The sequence below is a fragment of the Clupea harengus genome, chromosome 3, assembly GCF_900700415.2.
Source record: "Clupea harengus chromosome 3, Ch_v2.0.2, whole genome shotgun sequence".
Classification (NCBI taxonomy): Eukaryota; Metazoa; Chordata; class Actinopteri; order Clupeiformes; family Clupeidae; genus Clupea; species Clupea harengus.
Window position 1 is genome coordinate 9,551,922 of NC_045154.1, and position 22,500 is coordinate 9,574,421.

General features: G+C 42.4%; 1 protein-coding gene across 3 annotated transcripts in view; it reads left to right on the plus strand.

The window, feature by feature from the left end:
* The window catches only part of ano5a (anoctamin 5a), a 33,973-nt gene that overhangs the window by 1,420 nt on the left and 10,053 nt on the right, over positions 1-22,500 (plus strand). For 2 of the 3 annotated variants that reach the window (XM_012833145.2, XM_031564502.1), the window contains exons 2-5: positions 3,293-3,357; positions 17,729-17,842; positions 19,573-19,641; positions 20,052-20,336. In XM_012833145.2, coding sequence (XP_012688599.2) covers positions 3,293-3,357; positions 17,729-17,842; positions 19,573-19,641; positions 20,052-20,336 — 533 coding nt within the window. Of the gene's footprint in view, positions 1-3,292; positions 3,358-11,155; positions 11,455-17,728; positions 17,843-19,572; positions 19,642-20,051; positions 20,337-22,500 lie in introns of those variants that run through there. The other variant, XM_012833146.3, reaches the window with a different exon arrangement.

Consider the following 22,500-nt stretch of genomic DNA (forward strand, 5'->3'; position numbering starts at 1 on the left):
GATTAGGCTACATGTAGAAGTTTTGATTGAGGACTAGTTTAATCCCAGCAAGTAGGCTTTGTCGCTGAGTTTGCTGTCTTCACTCCATGGATTAGCCTTGCCTTTGAGTTTGTAGTTGTAGCTCTTGGTTATTACCATATTATAGTGACCATATTTATAATCCTGTTTAAGATTGATTGTGCAGTCTGCACTGCATGTCATTAGCATTATGCCACTCAGGAGAACCATTAGACCACAAAGCTAAGTTTTCTGTCACAGTGATGTAAGTAGTGGCTTCCACATGTCTGTGTCTTTCAGAGATGTAGTGTGTTAAAAAGCAGAGCAACCCACATACTGAATTAGAGGGTTCTTTCATTCTGATAGCCTGATTTAATTAAATTGAACTAGCCCACGACCTTAGCTGTGTAAATTCCTGTGACTTACCCCAAAGATAGCGTATTTTAATTACTAATGAATTAAAAACTAACAGAAAGTGTGCTTTTGTCATGACATTATGTAGTTAAGCATGTTTGTTTACTTCTATCACTCATTAATTGTGACTTTGCCTTGTGTTATTAGTCTAATAAAGATTACAGTCACGTGAGGGGATGCCCAGCTTTTTTATTTAAACAGTCATGATCCCACTCCTGTCCTTTCCACTCCTCTCCCAGGACAAGCTCTCTGTGTAAAAGCTAATGGCAGCCTGCCACAGTTTTGATTATACCAAACAGCTGAAAGGAGGCTGGAGGCCTCGCATGAGGCTTTGTCATGTTTTGCTTTGTCACTGTCCTATTGTGCTGTTGACGATTGCAACAGAGTTGCTCTCTGTCTGAAGTGACCTGTGTGGGTCTGGAGATCACAGTGTTTGTTGGAGTTCAATGGTCATGGGTTGAAAAGGGCACTTACCAAGTTGTGATAGGTTTGAATCTCTGTGATAGGATTAATTAATAAAAGATTGCCTTTTTAAAGCTATTTTCCACGATAATTATGGTTGCTCTGAGATAAATAAGGTTGAGTTTCATACTGTGCGCGCATGTAATGAAAGCAATGTTATCTGTCTGTTATCATTGCATCAGTTCCACAAACAGCTATAAAATACATTTTGTAAGACTGGTATGTTTCACAGTAACTTGCCGACAGGGTCAGTCAGTGGAAGTGCTGATCATCGAGGGTTTAAGCTATTTAGCAATATGATATGAGGCAGTTTAGACACTGTGGTGATCACCATGTACAATGGGATCATCCAACAGGGCTGTGATGGATTCTTATTATTATTAGCCTACTTATTAGGATGAGTATAGCTATTACTCATTATTATGATATGAAAAAAATTATTATGTTGTGCATGTTATTTGTGTGAGTCATTACCCTTTTAAAAATGTAAAGGCAATTTGTAAGTCAGAAATCTTTTAGGCTTGTGAATCTTCTTAGTCTTTTTTAGTGTATTGCATAGTGTCCTTATAGTAAGTAGAACTGGATAGTATACCAACAGCGTGGAAGGGCTCAGAAGCTTACATTTGTGTGGATGACAAATGCAGGAAGTTGTGTGTGTGTGTATGTGTGTGTGTGTGTGTGTGTGTGGTGTGTGTGTGTGTGTGTGTGTGTGTGTGTGTGTGTGTGTGTGTGTGTGTGTGTGTGTGTGTGTGGGACAGATGCAGGAACTCTTGTACATAATGTGCCTGGGGCATACAGGAACTCCTGTTTATTGTGTGTCTTGTGTGTGACAGATGCAGCAAGCCTTGTAGGTAGTATGTGTATGACAAATGTACGAGATCTTATGTGCATTAAGTAGAGTCATTGTATGTATTAAGTGGCAAATTGTGTTCATATTGCTGTGTGTGTGTGTGTGTGTGTGTGTGTGTGAGAGACAGATGCAGGGACACTTGTGTGTGGTGTGTGTGTGTAAACAAGCAGCAACAGCTGTCCTGCAGTTGTATGACGTGTGGAAGCGAGCCTTGTGGTCATGCAGTCCCCTGTCTATCAGCTAAGAGACAGAGCCTTCTTGTTCAGTCGCCACAGGCAGATTATAAGCACATGGAGCAGGGAGATAGGCCAGCAACCTGAGGGTATCTAGCCCATAATCAGCTGTTTAGCATTTTTGTCATTACCTAAACAAGCCAGTGAAGAGGCCGAGATTTGTGCTCAGTGTTCCAAATGACTAGTTGCTATGTTGCTAGTTGAGATCTTCCTGTGGCATTACACCCATACCAACACTCCCCCTGGGTTTGTAGACTGGTGATACACTGGGACAACATTGAGGACAACATTCCCCTGCAGATTTGCAGTGAAAAAACCTATAAAAGGAGGGGGCATTTTTGCCTTTGACAGCCATTGATAAATATGTAAGTTGACCGTGAGTGTTGCCCAAGAAGTTGCTTGATTCAGACCCAGTCCAGCCAATAGAAATGGAGGAAACAAACCACTGTCTTTACTTTGGATAGTGAATATGATGATTTACATCTAACAAAATGCGTAGGTGTGAATTAGTAGAGCATGGTAGACATAACTCTCAGTGTTTAGAAGTGTCCCTGTTGCTGCGGCTTAACTCCCATCATGCACCAGTCCTCATAGTACAACCCCCGTGGCCAGGCATCAGTAAAGCCTTCTGAATAAATGATATAGCCACAAAAAATATGGTTATTTATTTCTGGTTGTCTGTCAGGTGTTGACATAATGACATGACAGATAAGAGATGTGGTACACATGATATATTTTGTGGTAACTCGAATGGATGCCTACATAAACACACATACATAAACACACATACATAAACACACATACTACAAGTAGTCTACAGCATGTAAATAATGTGTAAGGTTGGCTATTTTCAGTCGTGCAACTCAACCCTGACTTGGGGTCCCCAGAAATACACACACACACACACACACACACACACACAAATATACACGCAGAGGGGTGTGCTTGTGCTGACTCAAGATGCCTTGACACCTGATCCTGAGGCCTAGCACTGCTCTACGCTGCTTCCAGAAAGATGAGCAATGGGGTTGGGGGTGATTGGGTTATTCCTGATGCTCGTGGCATTCTGGGCAAGATCTTTTCTAATTATAATGTAACCTTTGATACGGAGGGAAATATGCCATTAAACACAAAAGTGACCTCTCAAGGTTTTGCTTTTATAAGTGTATTAGAATCTTTAGCTTCAGGTTGTACTGAAATTGTGTGATAGCTGGAAAAAAAATGTTTGGTTCACCATATTTATTATTGTGACAAAGCAGATGAATATTTTATCTAAGACATTAAAATACACGCACACACTCTCTCTCTCTGTCACTCTCTCTTTGTCTCTCTGCAGAAGACAACAATGGCTGCCGGTTACAATCCTTTGGTGAGGAGGTTCCTGAGCATGAACACAATGGGGTAAATATCAGTGCACTAACACACACACACCACACACACACACACACACACAATAGCTCATGCCCTTTTGCCTACTGCATGGTGTGTTGAAGGATCATCGTACGCCAGCTATCTTATTGTGATCTAATCAGTTTACATGAGCTGTCTGGAGAGTCTCATAATGTTGTTTTATTTTCACAATGTCATGATCTGCTTTTTATCTCCATGGAAGAGAGCCATGCCACATCACTGGTCTCTGTCCTTTCAAACAGCGATGTTATTGCCTTGTTGACATGTCACTGATGTGTCCACTGATGTTATGCACCTTTTCACTATATGATAGTTACTAAGGTTACTTACGTGAGTGTAACAGGGCTAGACTGCACTCATTAGAGAGTCCATTTTCCATTAGAATCCATTACTCAAGATTTCCCAACTGCTATCTTCTCACACAAGTGACAGCTTGGTTGTATGCCTAAAGTATTTATGAATGTAGGTTATTGATGTTGCCCTTGGGCCCTCGGCACCCTTACTCTCTAATGGAAGTGAGTTGGTCTTAAAAGTGAGGCATTGTAGAGAGTTGAAAATGTGGACAGTGTTCATGAACCTGGGTGTAAATCACAGTCACAGTTTAAATGTGACAGTTAGTTTCAAAGGAGTAAAATCTTTTTTCTGTCTTCTTACCTCTTCTCTTCATCCATTTGTCTGCCCGTCTGACTGTTTTATCTCACTCTCTGTCCCCTGGATACGCTTCTTTCTATCTCTGTCTCTCTCTCTCTCCCTGTGTGTGTGTGTGTGTGAAGTCTGAGTCATCTCTGTCCTGCTCAGACCTGGAGGGCTCTGTCCACTCTTCCCAATCCTCAGACACCGTGTGTGTTCAGTGTGAGAGGGAGAGCTCACAACCCAACCATGAGTCTTTCCACCAACACTCCAGTTACTCTGGGGTAAGGGGGCACAGCATGTGTGTTTGAGTGTGTGTGTGTGTGTGTGTGTGTGTGTGTGTGTGTGTGTGTTTGAGTGTGTGTGTGTGTGTGTGTGTGTTAATCAGTTAAGCTTTTTCACAATGGGAATGTGTGCGGCCCAAATTGAAGCGGAACCAGCTAATCCCTCAAACTGAGAAACCCAGCAGTGGAATTCTTTTGTCGGATGGAGTTTAAAAAGAGTTAAAAACAGTTCAAACACCCTGCAGTGGAAACTGGCCTGAACCTAAAGGCCTGCGTTGTCTTCTCTCTTACTATGCCTATGTCATGATCAAAGCGAGTTATTATCTCTACTGTTGTTTCCATTTACCACCATGATTTTATGGCCTTGTTCCACGCTGTGGAAGGTTGTTGATGATGATGACCATCCACACTGGCCAACCCATGCTTTCACCTTTTAACACACTCTGAAGGGCATGGTGCTAAACTTCAGAGCTACTCCACGGTGTCAAAAAGTGTGTGCATGTGTGTGTGTGGGATAAGCGGATAAGACATTTTTCATATTCCATGGCATTTGGGAGCAGTCCCTGCAATGAACAGATTTTTCCAAGTGCATTGGCAGTCAGTATTATGATTCCACCAGGAGAGACTTGTGTGTGTGTGTGTATGTGTGTGTGTGTGTTTGTGTGTGTGTGTATGTGTGTGTGTGTGTGTGTACAGATGAATGATGGGCAGTGAATTAGCTTCAGCGCTCCTGTGCTTGCCTGCTCGTGATGCTCATCCAGCGCCCCCCTGTGCTTGGCATGCTGTAGACCCTCTTGGGCCTGAATGGTGCCCTGTGGTGGAGTGACTGTCATCCTGCACTGGAGTGTGGCCCTTAGGCGCTCTTGAGTCTCACCCTGATGGTTGGTTTCCCCACAGATCTGGAGGAGAAGAGCACTCTTCCTGAAGTATCGCTCCCGGGTACGCCACGATAAAGAGGGTTAACCTGCTACCTGCGTGTGTGTGCGTGTGTACAGGCATGTGTATGTAAGTGTCAGTGTGTACGTGTCAAGTGTATAGATGTGTGTGTGTATGTGGGTGTGTATGGGTTTGGTTGGGCAACGCAGTCTAACAGTCATGTCTTGTCCCTTGTGTCATTGCAAGCGGTGTGCTAGCCTCTTGCCCTTGTGAGATTACTTATCGCCGAGCTGGACTCTGTGAGGCTTGCTCTTTGATAACCGTACCTGATGGTAGGGAGATTCATTCATGACCCGCCCAAAGAGGTTCCCTTTGTTAATTCATTTTACTTTTACTGCCTTCCTATCATCTGTGACATAACAGCACTGATACCGTGGAGCTCTCTACCAAGATGCATGAAAATGCACTGCTGGCATGTTTTGCATGAATAGCCCAAATAAAGCAATGAGCTTTCTAAGAGTTCAGATCTTAGGTCTAGATATAGTCTCCTATCTTTACTTGAGAATAATTGACTTATTTGATTGTGTATTGCTAGCTTGTGACTTGTGAGATTACTGAGAATATACAGTACATCCCATGATATTAATTGTTAGTGTGGCCATTTTAATTGCCTAGTAGATACTTCCCTTTCAATTTTAATCATAGGTATCTGGTATCATAGTCATCGTGTTATTTGTTTTTATTTTGCTCTGCAGAAGAACAGCCATGTTTTTTTTTCATTTAGTTTTACATTTTGAAGGTTGAAATTGTTCTGTAAAAAAAACAAAAACAAATATGTTTCACAGACATGATGACTTCTATAAGACAAGCAGATGGTGTACACTCTCGTATTTAAACACAGTATAATGCTGGCATAGTGACAAAGTGTGTTTACATATGGTACAGTGCTAAATGCTGGAGGGGGTTACAGGCACACACGCACTAATAATGGAAAGGTTCCCTCACTTGTTTTGTTCTCACCTACAATTACACAAGATTAGTGAAGAGGAGGAGAGTAGGTAATGTAGGTGTACACACGTACATGCGCACACACACACACACACACACACACACACACACACACACACCCACACACACACCCACACACGCACACGTGTATGTGTGTGTCACAAAGCACTACCTACTGGTTATAGTGGAGTGTGCATGCAAAGATCCTCATTTGCATTCACTGGATGCCATCTATATTTGTATTTACAGTGGCTATATATTGTGAATTCTCTGGCTATTTATGACCTTAATCATAAATGCTACCTTTACAATGTGGTACTGGCATAACAGTCTGATGCCAAGGGAGTGGAATACTTTATAATTTATCAAAACCACGTGTTCATCTCTTCTGTTTACCTTAAATTAAAGACTCAAAAAAGATGTTTTTGAAAAAACTAAATGTATGCAGGGAACTTCATATGTAATCATGGGAGATGGACTATCCCATGCTGTAGTCCTTTGAGAGAGACCGGCGGAGTTCAGCCGAGTTATGAATGGCTCTCTCTCATTCTGTCATGCTCAGTCTGTTATTATGAGACTTTGATTGATGTCTTTAAAACAGGCAACATCTCCTACTTTGAGCAAACAGCACACAAGACATGGAGGAGTAGACATGGCGGCGACATCAGATTCTTTAGATTGGTGCATTTACGTACATGGGCATTAAACTTACAGTGCTGCAGTGACAACTTATCCAAACTAATCAATTCACGCATGTGACATCTATTATTGATCAAATAATGCAAAAAACGAACAGAGTTGGCTAATCAGAGATGGCTAATCAGAGTTAGCCATCAGCTGTGGAATGGATATCAGTGTCAGCTGCTACCTTGGATTTGAAGAAGCAAAATTCAGTCTGGTTTAAACCTCACTGAACACAAGACAATTGTATTTCCCTTCCAGTATGGCCGTTGAAATGTGATCGATGCGTCGTGACTGGTGCATTAGTGTAGCTCAAGACAGGCTGAAAGTCGCACAGGCAAACAACATTAGAGAGGTTAAGAGCTAATCATGTCAGGAGTGGGAGGAGACAGGGAATGGCTCCTATTTTCCAGAAGTGTGGTTCTGTAAAGCCTACTAGATTTGATCTAATAATATGATGCCAAAATTCCATTCCATTGGGATTTTGAGATATTTTTGATACACTGCCTTCTTGCAGAATAACGTGTCTTGGTCCCTTTCTAACAAGATGAAGCTTGCTCCAAACATGCTGGTAGTTTTTTAGCTAGACTGTTGAATTACCAACCGGTTAATATTTTTATTCAAGACTTCAAAACTTGCATGATATACCTTCCTCCCATATCCCGCTCTGGTGTTTGTTAGTTGATGCGTTCAGTGCACTCAGTTCTTTGAGCCCTTCTGCACCTGCCCTCTCTGTAGACCCATATTTATTTCCTCCATTAGTGATTCATTGACACTGTTATTTATTAGCAGAATTAAGTGTTGAGTCATGCCTAGTCTAATCCTATATCGACTTTAATCAGCCAGTCTCAATGGTTTCAGTCAGTTTCATTGCAAACATAAATAAATTACAGATCGGTATATTGAAATTGACATCCCTGTTTCTTTTTCACACATACACACACGCACACACACACACACACACACACACACACACACACACACACAGAGAGATGTATACGTATGCACATCTATAGGTCATGTAGCCTGCCCCCAGCTCATGTGCTGTGCCCACCCAGGTCTGGGTCTATTTTGAGGGCCGTAATGAGGGAGGGAGGGCAAGGGAGGGCGAGCGAGAACGAGAGCTCCAGCAGGGCAGCAGGGCAGCAGCGCTCTGTGTAATCTGGCATCTGTAATTAGGGGGGAAATGAGAGGGGAGCAGCCAAAGGAAAACTTCTGCTCGGCCATGTCAAACAGTCTTTAACACAGCCCTAAACACAGGGCACTTACAGTAAGGATGGCTAATTCTGGCCCAGTGGGCAGTGCAAAGACTACGGTAAAGGAGACGGACAGGACAGGGCGAGGAACATAGATTAGAAGGGAAAGAAAAAGTGATAGTGAGATAAAAGTTAAAGGGAGTGATAGTGGAAAGAGGCAAACAGGAACAGATCTTTTGAAAAGGGTGGTAGCCTGTTAGATGAGGTTAAAAACTAGCTGTCCAGCTGTAGCCCTTCATGTGTCACTGTCAGTTGTAGATGTACACCAGTTGTACACACATGAACTGCTGCTATGACACAATGTGCCTTCAGTTTATGTACCTCAGGATTAACCCCATGACCTTTTTTTTGTCAAGTGTCACCAGAGTGACATTAGGATATGAAATGTGGACGACATGTCCATCTTTGTCCGTCACAGAGTAGATGTGAATTATAGACCCCTTCTGCAGTTGTTTACATGACTCATTATAGCCTGTTTACCAAGGTCACTTGCAGCATACTGATTACACAAATGCTTGACCACACCCCAGCCATGGACCTTTGCAGTTGCCATGGTAGCTCACTCCAGAGACAGAGCATGTCGTGATCAACTCTTGATCCGCTGAGGCTGTAAATGCAAAAGCATTTCGTAACAAAACAAATGTCATGGAAAACATCGAGAGCTGCAAACAAAACTAGAATGTGATTGTGTCGCAGTATCTCACCATTTTCCGTACTCTCTGCGTGCTACGTGGACGTGAACCCTTCAGTCTTTGCAGGAATGGTTTATCACTACTACATCCTGTTGAACAAGGTGCAGGGCAGAGTGCCTCATGTTCGCTTTGTACTAAATTTTTTTGCATGAGCCTTGTGTTTACAAGATATACAGCAACCATCCGTTCAGCAAATGTACAATTTCACCATGAACTCAACCTATAGTTAACCTAGATGTAGAGAGTTGCACCACTCCCTTTGACTTAAATGGAACAGTTTTTCCCCCAATATATGGCAGCTGTACGTTTTATGAGTAGGTGTTGAAATTAAACACAGTTTATATGTATTTTATTGTGTCATTTCAAACAAGTATTTTTTAAATTAGGTATTTCCTTTTTCAATAGCATGGGCTTAACCGATTTAGACAAAAAATGCCAATTTAAGCCTAAACTGTTATGGTTTGAATTGTATCCACTTTATATATACAATCTTTTTGCTTATTAAAGGAAAAATACATCCTCTGAAGTAATTATTATCACATTAACTACAGGCCCAGTTAGGGCTGGGTGATGTATAGAATTAATCAATTCATTATTTTTAGTTTTTGAACAATGTGAAAAATGCCTTAATCTCAAAATCGAGATTAGTGCTTCCTCTGCTCTGTCACTCAAACCGCAGTGCCAGCACTCCTCTGCTCCTCTGGAGTTACCATAGAGTTACGACAGTAACGTTATAGGTAGACAAAGTGTCTTCCTGTTAAGTCCGTCACCGCACAATTCTACTGGTCTGTCGTTCCTTCATTAGACATGTTAGAGTTGTTGCGTCACGGTAATGTTGCTGGTAAATCGTAAATTGATGTGTAATTAAGATGAATTACACTTAAGGTTGAACAGTGTCGTCGTATTTAATAATACTGTGTTTAGCAATACATTCAAAATGAATACTGAAACCGTCTTTATGATGGTTCACAATGGAGATTTTATTCTGTTACATGCGATAGTGCCCTATTTGTTGTAGTCAGATAGAGTGCCTTTGGCACTTGTTTTTCTCATGCTACTGCTTCCTGGTAGTAGCTTTGCATTCGGCAGTCCAGGACAAGATCACCACTGTCATGCTGCCAGAATGCAGACATGGCTAGATGGCTGGCTACCGCCACACACACACAAACATGGACTGTAGTTGACAAATCACACAGACAAGATTGTTGGCTGTACGTAATGTAATTAAACTGCTCATAAAGGCCATTATGTACCACTGGAACAATTTTGGACTTTATTGTGTGTGTTCGTGTACATGGTTCAATATGAAGAGGAACTAGACTGTACAAACAAAAACTACACTACACCTGGTTTTACAGTTGAGCCGATGCTTAGTGGACTTAGTGGTAGTGTTTAGGTAGTGCTCCATTTTGAAAAGAATGACACACAAGTATGCTATACATGCCTCTGACAACAGTAAGAGGTATATGGTTCATCTCAGTATGTGTGCATTTTAGACAAGATATTAGGATTATTCTTGTTTTAACAAAAATGTTTTAGGAAGACTGGTTTAGACCTATCAGGAAGTTACTACTGTTTTACTGTGTTTGCATGCTTTGCACTCACACACACACACACACACATAGCTCAGAGACTCCTCACACATTCACAGACTCCTCACACACACACACACACACACACACACACTCACAGACTCCTCACACACACACACGCTCACACACTCACACACACTCACACACACACACACACACACACGCTCACACACTCACACACACTCACACACACACACACACACACACACACACTCAGACTCCTCAGCACTGGGAGGTCAGTCTGCTGTTTTTCTTGTGCTGTGTACTCCACACGCCCACAGCTCTGCCTATTTAAAGCGCTGTGAGGGTCAGACAGTCTTTTGGCAGCTATTCCGGGAACCACATGGCATTTGTTGGCAAATCCTAGATAGCTGGGGACTTGGATCTGGCCCTGGTCTGGTGCAGATGTGGCCCTGATCCAAAGGCTCCATATGGCATTAGGGTCGAACTAGCGCAAGAGTCAGCAGAGTTAGTTAAGTCTCCTCCTCACACACATTGTGTTGTACGTAAGCAGGCTATTTGGTTTATGTGGCAAATGTCAACGTCAGTTCAGTTGTGTTTTAACAGTGCTAGTAAAAAACTGAAAGTGGTATTTAAATCACAGAGAGGTTTTAAAATCCACCAACACCGACCGTGAGTGATGTCACTTCCTGTAGTGATGTGATTATATCATTTCACAGGGATGATCTCTGTGAGAACCTCTTTCTCTCCCTCACTCTCTCTCTGTCTCTGCAGCTCTCCCCCTCCCCCTCCTTCCAGCCTCGTCCCCTCTTTCTCTCCTCCCTCCCTCTCCTCCGTCTCCTCCTTGATGGTGTGTTTCTGCTGGATGTCAGGGCGTGTGCTGGCTCGCCCCTGTGCGAGCATGTGGTCAGTGTGGAACAGCTGTATGTTCATGTGTGTGTGTGTGTGAGGGCCTGGGTGAAGACCGTGGAGAAGCGAGGTCTGTGTGTGTGTGTGTGTCTGTGTTGGAGAGAGCGCACGGTTGGATAAAAGCAACGTCCCGGCGGCCTGATGCAGACACCGATGCTGCATTTGTGAGAGCGAGAGAGCGAGAGAGAGAGGCATGGAGGTAAAGAGCTCATCCCTCAGCCCCACCCTCACACACCCCTCTCTTGATGGGTCTGTCTGCAGTTGGCAGATAGAACAGGGAGGGCTGCACAGAGAGGGGGACTATCAGCAGAGACACTGAAGCCCCACGCATCAGTGATACTTTACACTGCTGTTAGCAATGCTGCATGTAAAAGGCTGTTAGCTTTGCTGCATATGCTGCTGTTAGCTGTATGGCTTTATATTCTGATGTTAGCACAGTGTGGCTCTGTTATTGCTGTGTGGAATGCAATGCTTTTAGGAATGTTTTCAGCAGAAGTTATGTTGAAGTGTGTTGTCCTAGCTGTGTTGTCAGCTATGATTTTTTTTTTTTTAGCATTAATATTTTAGATACTCAGCATGAAGTGACGAAAAATAGAACATTCTGCCTGTGAATGTCATTTTAGTAAGCAAGCAGTTGCACCCATTAGAATGGTTCCTCTAGAGGTCTCTGTGTAGAAGTCATGCCTGACTCCAAGGCAGCCTTGGACTTCAGCAGGGCTGTCCCACAGCAGGGTGGACCTTATCTACGCTGACTCATGATGCTGTTGACAGTCTGCCATGGCCCATGCTCACTGTCCCTCCAGTGTTTATATGTAAGGGGATGGGGTGGGAGTCAGTTTCCTTGCTCTGTTTATATTTGGGGGGTGGGGCAGAGGGGTCAGGAGATGTTTGAGAGATGTTAGCAGTGGTTGCTGTGGCTAATTCCACAGCTCAGGTCTCAGACCGGTGGCTCTGCTGCCTACGCTGCCATTGGCTATTTTTAGACTCCGAGAACAGCTGCAGGACCAGTGACAGGAGAGAAAGCATGTTTTCCCCTGCTCTCTCTCTCTCTCAGCCCATGTATTAGTGGCTTTTTCTCTAACCCTTCTCTCACTCTTCTTCCTTTCTCTCTTTCTCACTGGTGCTTTTGCTTGCTACATTTTTAACCTCTCTTACCCTACCCTTTCATTCACTTAATTCATTCTCTTCCTGTTTCTCGCTCTCATTTCTTTTTTCACTTTCTTCTGGCTCTCCCCCTCTCCATCTATCCTAACTCTTGTTCTCTCTCATACTTATTCTCCTCATTCCTTTCTCTCCCTCTCGCCCTCCCTCCCTCTGCATTCCATCTCCTTCATAGTAGTAGAGATGACAGTGGAGTTTGCTAGAGGCCATGTAAGGAGCCACGTAGCACAAGTCCCAGCAAGGGGGAAGCTCATATACAGAGCTGCCACTTAGTCTCTTTCATGCTATGGTCTATAGTAGCTCATACACAGAGCAGCCCTTAGTCTCTTTCATGCTATGGTCTATAGTAGCTCATACACAGAGCAGCCCTTAGTCTCTTTCATGCTATAGTCTACAGTAGCTAAATTACTCAGCTTTCTTCTGGGATAGAAGGAGTCATCAGTCAGGTTTGGCATTGGATAGAAGCTGCATTGGTCAGGCCTGGCCTGGAATATTACATACATAACCTTGGTCTGGCCAGGGATAATGGTCACTTTGCTTACGTTTGGCCTGGTGTGGGTCTACTGTGGTAAGTGGCTGGCTAGGCTAAGGGCCGTTATATGGTACTCCGTACTTCACGATTACGGACACATGGGAAGGGCCTACACATAGAAGGAACGCCCAGGGACACCCTCTCCGTCGTCTCCGGGGCCCTCGGAGAGCTCTCCCGTGCACCGTTGAAATTCCTGTCGATCCGTCATGCCGTGCTGTACAGCGACGGATACCCCTTGGCCGTGATTGGTCCGCTACGACATCATTTCCAAACGACATCATTTCCGGAATCTCACATTTCTGGACCTCGCGTTTCCTGTTTCATTCCCTATATATCACAATACCGCCATGTTTAAAATCCACAAAAAAACTTAAGAAGATGGAGATCACGAACATAGACATATATATGTCTATGATCACGAACATCGAAGAGCGCATTGCGGAAGAGGTCCGGAAATATCCTCACCTCTATAACACATCGCTAAAAGATTACAAAGATGCGCGAATGACTGCCAATTCTGCAGCGGTAGAGCTGGACACTAAAGACTGCGACTGTTTCCTGTTTCATTCCCTATATATCACAATACCGCCATATTTAAAACCCACATGAGCGCCAGCATCTGACAGAGTAGGTGCCAGACCCCGGCAGGAGCAGACAGCAATTAAAATATTTTGTCCAAACAACCTTTGGACATATTCATTCATATCATATCATGGGACATATCCAACAGCCTCATTAGAATCTGCATCGACTATGATGCCATCTGACAGAAATAGCCTATCTCCATACAGTTAATTTCTTTTAAACTTGCTTTATGATGCATTTGCCGCTTGTAATCACGTTGTGACAGCTAGGATACAAACAAATTCCCGCAACAGGAAGAAGGCTGTTATCCTAAATGTGAAGTTATTTTATTCTCAAAAAACGCCCGACAGCAAGTAAAATATTTAGTCGCTCACACAAACAAGCCCCGTTAAACTCACAAGCGCGCACAAGAGGGAGATAAGCATATTGAAATAAAATTATTCACATTGCAAGATCGGAATGAAATGGCCTACACATTACACACGCTAGGCATCTGTATATGCCTAAATAAAACTCACGTTATATGCTACACCAGAAGAGGCACGAATAAAACAAGTCTTACCATTGGAGATCAGTTTTTTTCTTGAAAAATGTAGACTAAGTACATGGCCACATTCGTTATAAAACTATCTACATAGTCCAACCATCGAGGTTTAATCCATGTTGTTGTGGAGAAAGAAGATGGCATCAATCATATTTCATTAAAGCTTCACACTTCTTTCATTGGACATATAAAACAGCCTCATTAGAATCCACATGGACTATGAAGTCTTCCGACAGAAATATCTCCATACATTTCCCCTCATTAAGTGTCGTTTTAAACTCTCCAGATGACAGTTTCTTTTTTTTTTTTAAACGTTAAGTGCACAAAGTGATTTAATTTACTCTCAAAAACGAACTTCTGCATTATATGAAGCAAACATGTTCCAGTGTTGGGAAAGTTCACTTTCTACATGAACTAGTTCAGTTCATAGTTCACAAATTTTAGAATGAACTAGTTCAGTTCATAGTTTATAATTCAAAATTTAGAACTAAGTTCACAGCTCCAAAAAATGGAGTTCTTTTTTTCAATATGCTGCCAGTTATAATTTTTCTGCAATACCGCTCTCGGCCTCTACGCAACTCGGCGCACGCACATTGTATTTGCTTAAAACACACAGCTGTCACGCGGCTATTACCGGACCAATACCTTTCAAACTCGGTGATATTATTCACAACTCATTTGTCCTTCATTCTATCAAATATGATTAAACGGCATATGGTATTGCACCCGTGAGGCAAGGGAGTAGAGTTTTGTTCAGTTATCTCTCTAGACTGATTACTGACCAACCTGCCACCTTTGAATAATGTAACTTATAAACACTTCGTTTTAAAGCGCTGTGGCCGTCCTTAAAATATGTGTCAATAAACGAACTTCTCCATCTTGTGAAGCAGACAAGTTGACTTTACTACTTATTAAGATGTTTTAAATATGGAATGCTTTATCGCGCAGTCCGCAGTCTCTCAATTTGCCAAGATGCTGATTATGGATTATCCGTGTGCTCTGCCCTGCTATTGTTTCTAACAATACAATATTTCTTTGTTTGAGTGTGGTTGTTTAGTGCGATGGGGGTATATTATCGTTACTGTCTATAAAGGAAGACATTGCAACAGGAAAATCTCCTGCTCATCTCCATTTGCCCCCACCTGTCACGTCTCTGCGACCCACCAGTTGGGCTCTCCCCACACTTCGAGAAACACTGTGGTAGGGGGAAATTGACAGGGTGGTTGCAATAATAATAAAAAAAATATTATTATTTTAGTAATTGATACACATGAAGTTTAGTTTAAGGCAAAGGGTAGTGATGGATAAAGTTTTCTATAAAAAACAAGTGAAGTCTTTCATTCTCACTTTCCACTCTAAAACTATGAACTGAACTGAACTGGTTCAGAATTTAAATGGTGAACTATGAACGTGAACTATTCATGTTTACTTGTTTGAACTGAACTTTGAACTGGTTCATGAGAGGTGTGAACTTGTACAACACTGTCAGCTTGTCGGTCTTGACGTTCAGATGCTGTGCCTAAACTAGCTATAGCCTACCATCGTCTTGTCACATGATAAAATAGAGACTTGACATTGGACCACAACATACATATTACCCAGCAATCATCATTGCAAATCTGAATATGACAAAAATACCAAAGAAAATAAGAACGTATTCATTTCAGGGAATCGTTTTTTAATAGTTTTAATATTGTATATAAGAAAAGCATATAATTTTGTTATAGAGTGCTACTATTTTCCCCACAAATAATACCTACCATGATAGAGATAAGTTTGCCCTTTCAGGTGTTTATATAGCATTAAACACACTCTTGAATATAATATCATGTGACTATACCTGCTGCACTTATCGTCTGACTAGTGACAGTTGGTTGGAGGGTCACACGTGTGATGAGAGGTGGGAGATAAACAACGACGATTTCTAACTTACAAAGACGCAACAAAGCAACGTGTTTTCGACAAAAAAACGCTTCTCCACCTACTGTTCTGGCAGTGAATTGTTTTCAGCACCCCCAGCCTTCGGAGAACCATAAATGCAACAGAAATGCTAATTAATCCGTCCTATCAGGCGGCCCGCCCATCCGTAACGGAGTCTAAGTACCATACTGGCACCTTAACTCACGCTTAGAGACCCAGAGAGGGAGAGCTCAGAGGTGTCTGGAGAAGTCCTTGATGCAGAGGTGATAGCAGAGAAAGATGTGGTGAGTTTGAATGCTCAGATGTCAAGGCAGCATAGATTAAAGGCTGTTATAAGACTGTTAACACAATATGCAAAACAGATACAAATTAAAAAGTAAAAAATAATTTTGGGAACTTTGCAATCATAGTTAGATTTCATTGATTTCAAGCTGCAAGTGTTCCTAAAGATCAACTGTTAATCCAAGGCACCAGGGCTGGAAGTGGCCTGACTCCCCATGCATCATATAGTATGATAGGCTAATGAAGTCTAGAAGACTGTAGATTGACACAGATATCTCAGGCTTTAATGCAGTCCCATACACTGCACATGGAAATGCAATTATTTGGCCAAAGAACACACACAGAACTAGAAAGGAGGCAGGTCTTATACCCTGACTTACACTGACGGTGGACAGATACGCTAACATAAAACAGGACTAAAATAAGGCATCAAACAACAATGAAACGCTGATGAAACACCAGAACACCAGACACAAAAGGGAAGTCATAATCACATTATTCCAAGATAGAACGCTCAATTATTGAACAAGCAGTTTCCCGTTAGAGGGGGAAATGATCTTGTAACTAAATAGGCTAACTAGATCCTTCCCTCTAGTCTTAAATAAATATTAGGCCCTGTATTGAAAGTGAACCAGCATGAAACAGGAAATGCCTTTCCAGTGCTGGGGTAGAGAGCATTGTGCTGTGTGTGTGTGTGCCTTTGAGTGTGTGGTTGTGAGAGTGATGTGTGTGAGTCTGTAAGAGCCAAGGGTCAGTGGAGAGATCTCATGTCCCTGGGGGTGTGTAGACGTGTTGAGTGTGTTGCCCCTCTCCCCTCTGGGCTTTCCCCTGTGGTCCCATAGCTGCCAAGACTACAACATCAGCAGCCTCTGTACTACTTCAGACCTTTTTAATCTGTAGCCAGCAGTGTGTGTGTGTGTGTGTGTGTGTGTGTGTGTGTGTGTGTGTGTGTGTGTGTGTGTGTGTGTGTGTGTGTGTGTGTGTGTGTGTGTGTGAGAGAGTGTGTTAGAGAGAACAGCTGTCCAGGTGCTGGAGAAATCAGTACAGAAAGGTGTTAGTTGGCCTCAAAAACACAAACATTCTCTAAAGGAAGAAAGTTGGTGCAAAGAGCATCTACTCCTGTGCTGGTTTGCATGAAGGACACTACACACTGCTAACAGGTTGAGTGTGTGTGTGTGTGTGAGAGAGAGAGACTTTTTGAGAGTGTGTGAATCGTAGTGATCTGTAGTATTTGTGGTGATACTCTGTGGCATGGTGTTTGCCGAATGGCTCTGTGCAGAGACTTGTGATTTTCCATCTCACCGCTTGGATGTTTACTGTGTATGGCTGATCCTGGTTGGTGGCTCTGCCTTTCATTTCCCATTATTTTCAGAATCTAATTATGTGTGTGTGTGTGTGTGTGTGTGTGTGTGTGTGTGTGTGTGTGTGTGTGTGTGTGTGTGTGTACAGGTGGACAAGCAACAGCAGAGCAAAGACTCTGTGTTCTTCAGAGACGGTGTGCGGCGGATCGATTTTGTCCTCTCCTACGTGGACGATGAAGACAAAGACGGAGAGAAGAAGCAGGTGAGCTATGCCAGAGGCAAATGGCAGGAGCTTAGACGAAAGCGACAGATGTTCTCCCTGCCTGTCTTATCATGGCCATCTCTAAAGTTCTTGGCTCACGATCCGGATATTGGCTCATCAGTTTATTGTTTTATCAGCTCCATTGTATTCCAAATTGCTATATTACAAGGATGTTCTCACGGACCCCACAAGCAGATTAAAACATTGGAAATGTTACACAACGCATTACAGACATTCCCTACCATTTTCTCTCTAAATTCACACATTGCATGTTGTTAACAAGTATTGCATGTTGCATGATACCTATACTGCATTTTTATTATTAGCTTAGACTATGTTAAGTACTGGAAGATGTCAGAGAATATGAGAGAACAGGCAAAAGAAAGCAGACGGACCATAACAGCATTCATTTTACATCAGCTAGCCAGGGGCAGATTTCCGGGTATTGTTTACCTGATGATTGGTCTTGCATGGGTCAGTGGAGCTGCACCAGTCTCATGCTCTCTGGTGCATTAGGGAAAGATCAATACCTCTGTCTCAGTTCCACCAGCCTACGGTCTGACAGGGAAAAACACACAGGAAAAACACTCACCTTCATAGACAAGCTAAAGAGCGCTAAGCTCCTAACACACCCTGAAAAAAGGCACACACCCCAGCAGCTTGTAGATACACTCTTAGGCAAACACATTCTTAAATGTACTCACACACTCAGTTCTGAACTGTAATGTGTAGCGAATGCCCCGTCTCTAGCCCCCTCTCCTGCTTGCAGCCTTATCGCAACAGTGTTAATTATCGGACGGCGTGTGTTATCGGCAAACGTTTGCGTTGTCATGTTAATCCATTATTAAACTGAAGTTATAGAGTGTTAATCCATTATTAAACTTAGCATTTTGATTGTTTAACAGAATGGCCGATATTTGACACTGTCCGATAACTGACATAGCTATGCTACTTTCCTTGTCTTCACTAGCCAATGTCTCTCTAACCTGCGCCCTCACTCTCCGCCCTTCTCCTTCTGTCTCCCTTTCTCTCTGTCTCTCTCCATCTCCGTCCTTCTCCGTCTGTCTCCCTTTCTCTCTGTCTCTCTCTATCTCCGTCCTTCTCTCTGTCTCTCTCCATCTCCATCTGTCTCCCTTTCTCTCTGTCTCTCTCTATCTCCGTCCTTCTCTCTGCCTCTTTCTTTCCCTCTCTGTCTCTCTCCATCTCCGTCCTTCTCTCTGCCTTTTTCTTTCCGTCTCTGTCTCTCTCCATCTTCGTCCTTATCTCTGCCTCTGTCTTTCCCTCTCTGTCTCTCTCCTTCTCCTTTCTCTACTTCTCTGTCTCTCTTTCTCCCTTCTGTCTCCCTGTCTCATAGACATGTGTGACAATGACACAGGGTCTCACACCCATGTGTAAATACTCGGTAGGTGGAAAGTTGGGCTGTCACACATCCGTCTTACACAGGGAAATACAGAAGCTCTGTGCTTGTGAATGACTGTGCCTGTGTGTTTGGGGGGCGGGGGCTTTGTTGGATGTCCCAGGGTCTCTGCCCTTGGCAGAAAACTCAACTTCCAGAAGTTTTTTTTCTTTTACAGTATTGTTCTCCTGCAGCCTGTTGTTGCCAATGCTGCTTTTGTATTTCCTGTTGCAGGATATGATTGCTGATATTTGTGTGTGCTTGAATTAATCACAAGTTGTCAAGGCTGAAGCTCTCTGTGTGTTTTTGTGTGTGTGTGTGTTTGTGTCCGCAGGAGAGGAGAAAGGTGTATGAGGCTAACCTCCAAGTGGCTGGACTTCAACTGGAGACAGAGGACAAATCGGTGTGTTTGTGTGTGTTTGTATCTATATTTGTGCTTCTGCATACGTGTATATTCAGAACACCGCCCTACATAACTTCTACCAATGAAATAATTAGTAAAATGATTAACTAAGGAAGCTGTAGAGCTATAAAGTAAATTTCCCTGTCAGATTCATCACTGTAGGTTGTGACAGTAGAGACAGAAAGTGGATTGTGCATATATCTGTGTGCAATCGGTGTAAAAAATATAATAAATTACGTTACTTTGATGACGTAATTAAAATAGTTTCATTACTGATCACATTTTAACAGGGTAATTAGTAATCTGTAACCTATTACATTTCATAAGTAACCTTCCCAGTCCTGTATGTTTGTGTGATGGTTTGTCTGAAGTCATTGCGCTGATGTGCTTGTTTACAATCATGTTGTCAGGAGTCTGAGGATGGCAAAACGTATTTCCTGAAGATCCACGCCCCCTGGGACGTGCTGGCCGAGCATGCCGAGATCCTGAAGATCAAGGTGCCCTTCAAGGCCAGTGACATCCCGGAGCACCGCGATGTGCCCATGTCCTGGCTCTTCACCCCGTTCCGCCTGCCCCCCCCCGTCATGCACCCCGAGCCTGACTACTTCACCTCGCCCTTCGACAAGAACAAGACCGACTTCTTCCTCATCGACGACAAGGACACATTATTCCCCCCATCCACACGCAACAGGATCGTAAGGAGCCGATGTTAAAACCACATCCTAATACTTGAAGGGAAACCTCTGGATTTTTTTAACCTAGGACCTGTTTTCACATCTTTTCACATCCAAATGTTTACAACGGACAAAAACTATAAAAATCTGTCCAGTATTGAGCTATAACCAGCAACTGTAAAAGAAACAGCAGAAACAGTCAGTTTTCTACATATTCTTTACAGTTATTGAGATAAACAGACAGAGGTCCATCTCTGTAAGGGTCTTTCCATGTGGTCAGACACTTACTTACATTATGAGCCAGTCTGACTTATATTATGAGCCAGTCAGTAGCGTAAAGAGCAGTTTACTTTGCATGCCCTCCATGCCTTACAGCATTCCATTGTATAGCCATGTTTGTGGTTGCTGGTTATAGTGTTGTAACTCAATACTGGACTGATTTCGATCATTGTTGTTCATAGTAAAAATTTGAATGCGAAAAGATGGAAAAATAGGGGCCAGATTCAAAAATCCAGAAGGTTACCTTTCACATAATGAATGTTTACAGTTTTTCTCGATTGATTACATTCAAAAACTGGAACTTATGGCACAATGACCACAACCTGTAACTCATGTGCCAACTCCCTAAACCAATTCTGCTAAACTATAAGCACAATTATGTGCTTTAGACACACATTTCAATTGTTAACCGCACTTTCTTCAAAACACAACACACAATTATGTGCTTTAGACACAAATTTCAATTGTTAACCACACTTTCTTCAAAACACTAAACACCATCCTCTCTACTTTGCACACTTCATCAATGCCAAAACCTCCTTGTGTTCAGACAGAACACACTGCTATTCAATTGGCAAAACTTCCATTTCAAAGGCTGTTGTGCAATTTTAAATCAAAGCTTTAGCAATATGATGGCCACAGGTTAGCTCCTGGTTTGGAGAACAATTGATGGCAACATTGAAGTGAGAGGTGATCAGAAAGGCAGAGGAGTGAGAGTAAGAGGAGGAGGAGGAGGAGGAGGAAGAGGATGAAGAGAAAGAGCAAGAAGGAGAGCCATTATCTCTGATGAGATTTGGGCCACTGTGGTCAACCATATGGTCAACCATGGTTTGACCATGCAGGAGGCTGGCCAGAGGGTTCAACCAAATATAAGCCGCTTCTCAGTTGCATCCATTCTCTGGACATTCAGAAGAGGGAATAGGTAAGAAACACTACTATGACAGGAAAACACTAGTTTGAATGCCTTATCAGGAGCATAGTATTCTTGTATTTTCCATTATACTGTATCTGTAAAATTATGTAAACAAATACAAAGTGCAACCATTGATGACCAAGACATATTCCTAAACATCAATACAGTGAGCCTAGCCACAGTGGACTGTGTTCTAAGGCGGAACACCTTGAGAATAAAGCAGGTGTACAGGGTGCCTTTTGTCAGAAACTCTGACAGTCAAACAGTTATGCTATGACTATGTGCAAGTAAGTCATATACATTTTCACAACTGATTGCTTCCTATCAGCACTGACACATTACTGTACTGTATTGTAATCCAATCCAATGTTACAGTTTTTCTCGATTGCTTACACACATGAAGCATGCCTTGTTTTCTCAAAACTCTAAACACAAATCCCTAAACCACTCACACAAAATGCAACAACATTCACAACACTGTGTAGGTCTATTTCTGATAGCACATTGTCAATATTGTCTTGAGTTAGAACAGGATGCAGTAGTTTTTTGTCCTTTTTTATTTTACATTTTTCTTTCTTTTTTTTGTTGACTGTACTGGCCTATATCCTATTGTTTGTTCTGTGCAAATCATTTACACATTCATTTGTGTTTGCTGTGATGTATAGGCTACAGCACTTTTGGAAAAAATAAAGAAATATTTTAGTTGTTACTGTATATTTGTGTGTTGTTTTATATTTGCGTAAAAACATTATACAGTTATATTTTACTACAGGAGTAAGCGTATAGTAACATAATGTTCCTGATAAGGCCTTCATACTGGTGTTTTCCCATTTCATAGTAGTGTTTTCCATTGAGCACATCAGTGTTCAATCGATGCTTAGAATGTCTACTCATATAATGGGCTGTGTTTGTCATTAGAAAACAAAGTACCCTTTTGAGGTGACATAACACTGTTTTGAAAGCAAAGTTGCCTTTTGCAGGATGTATAAAGGG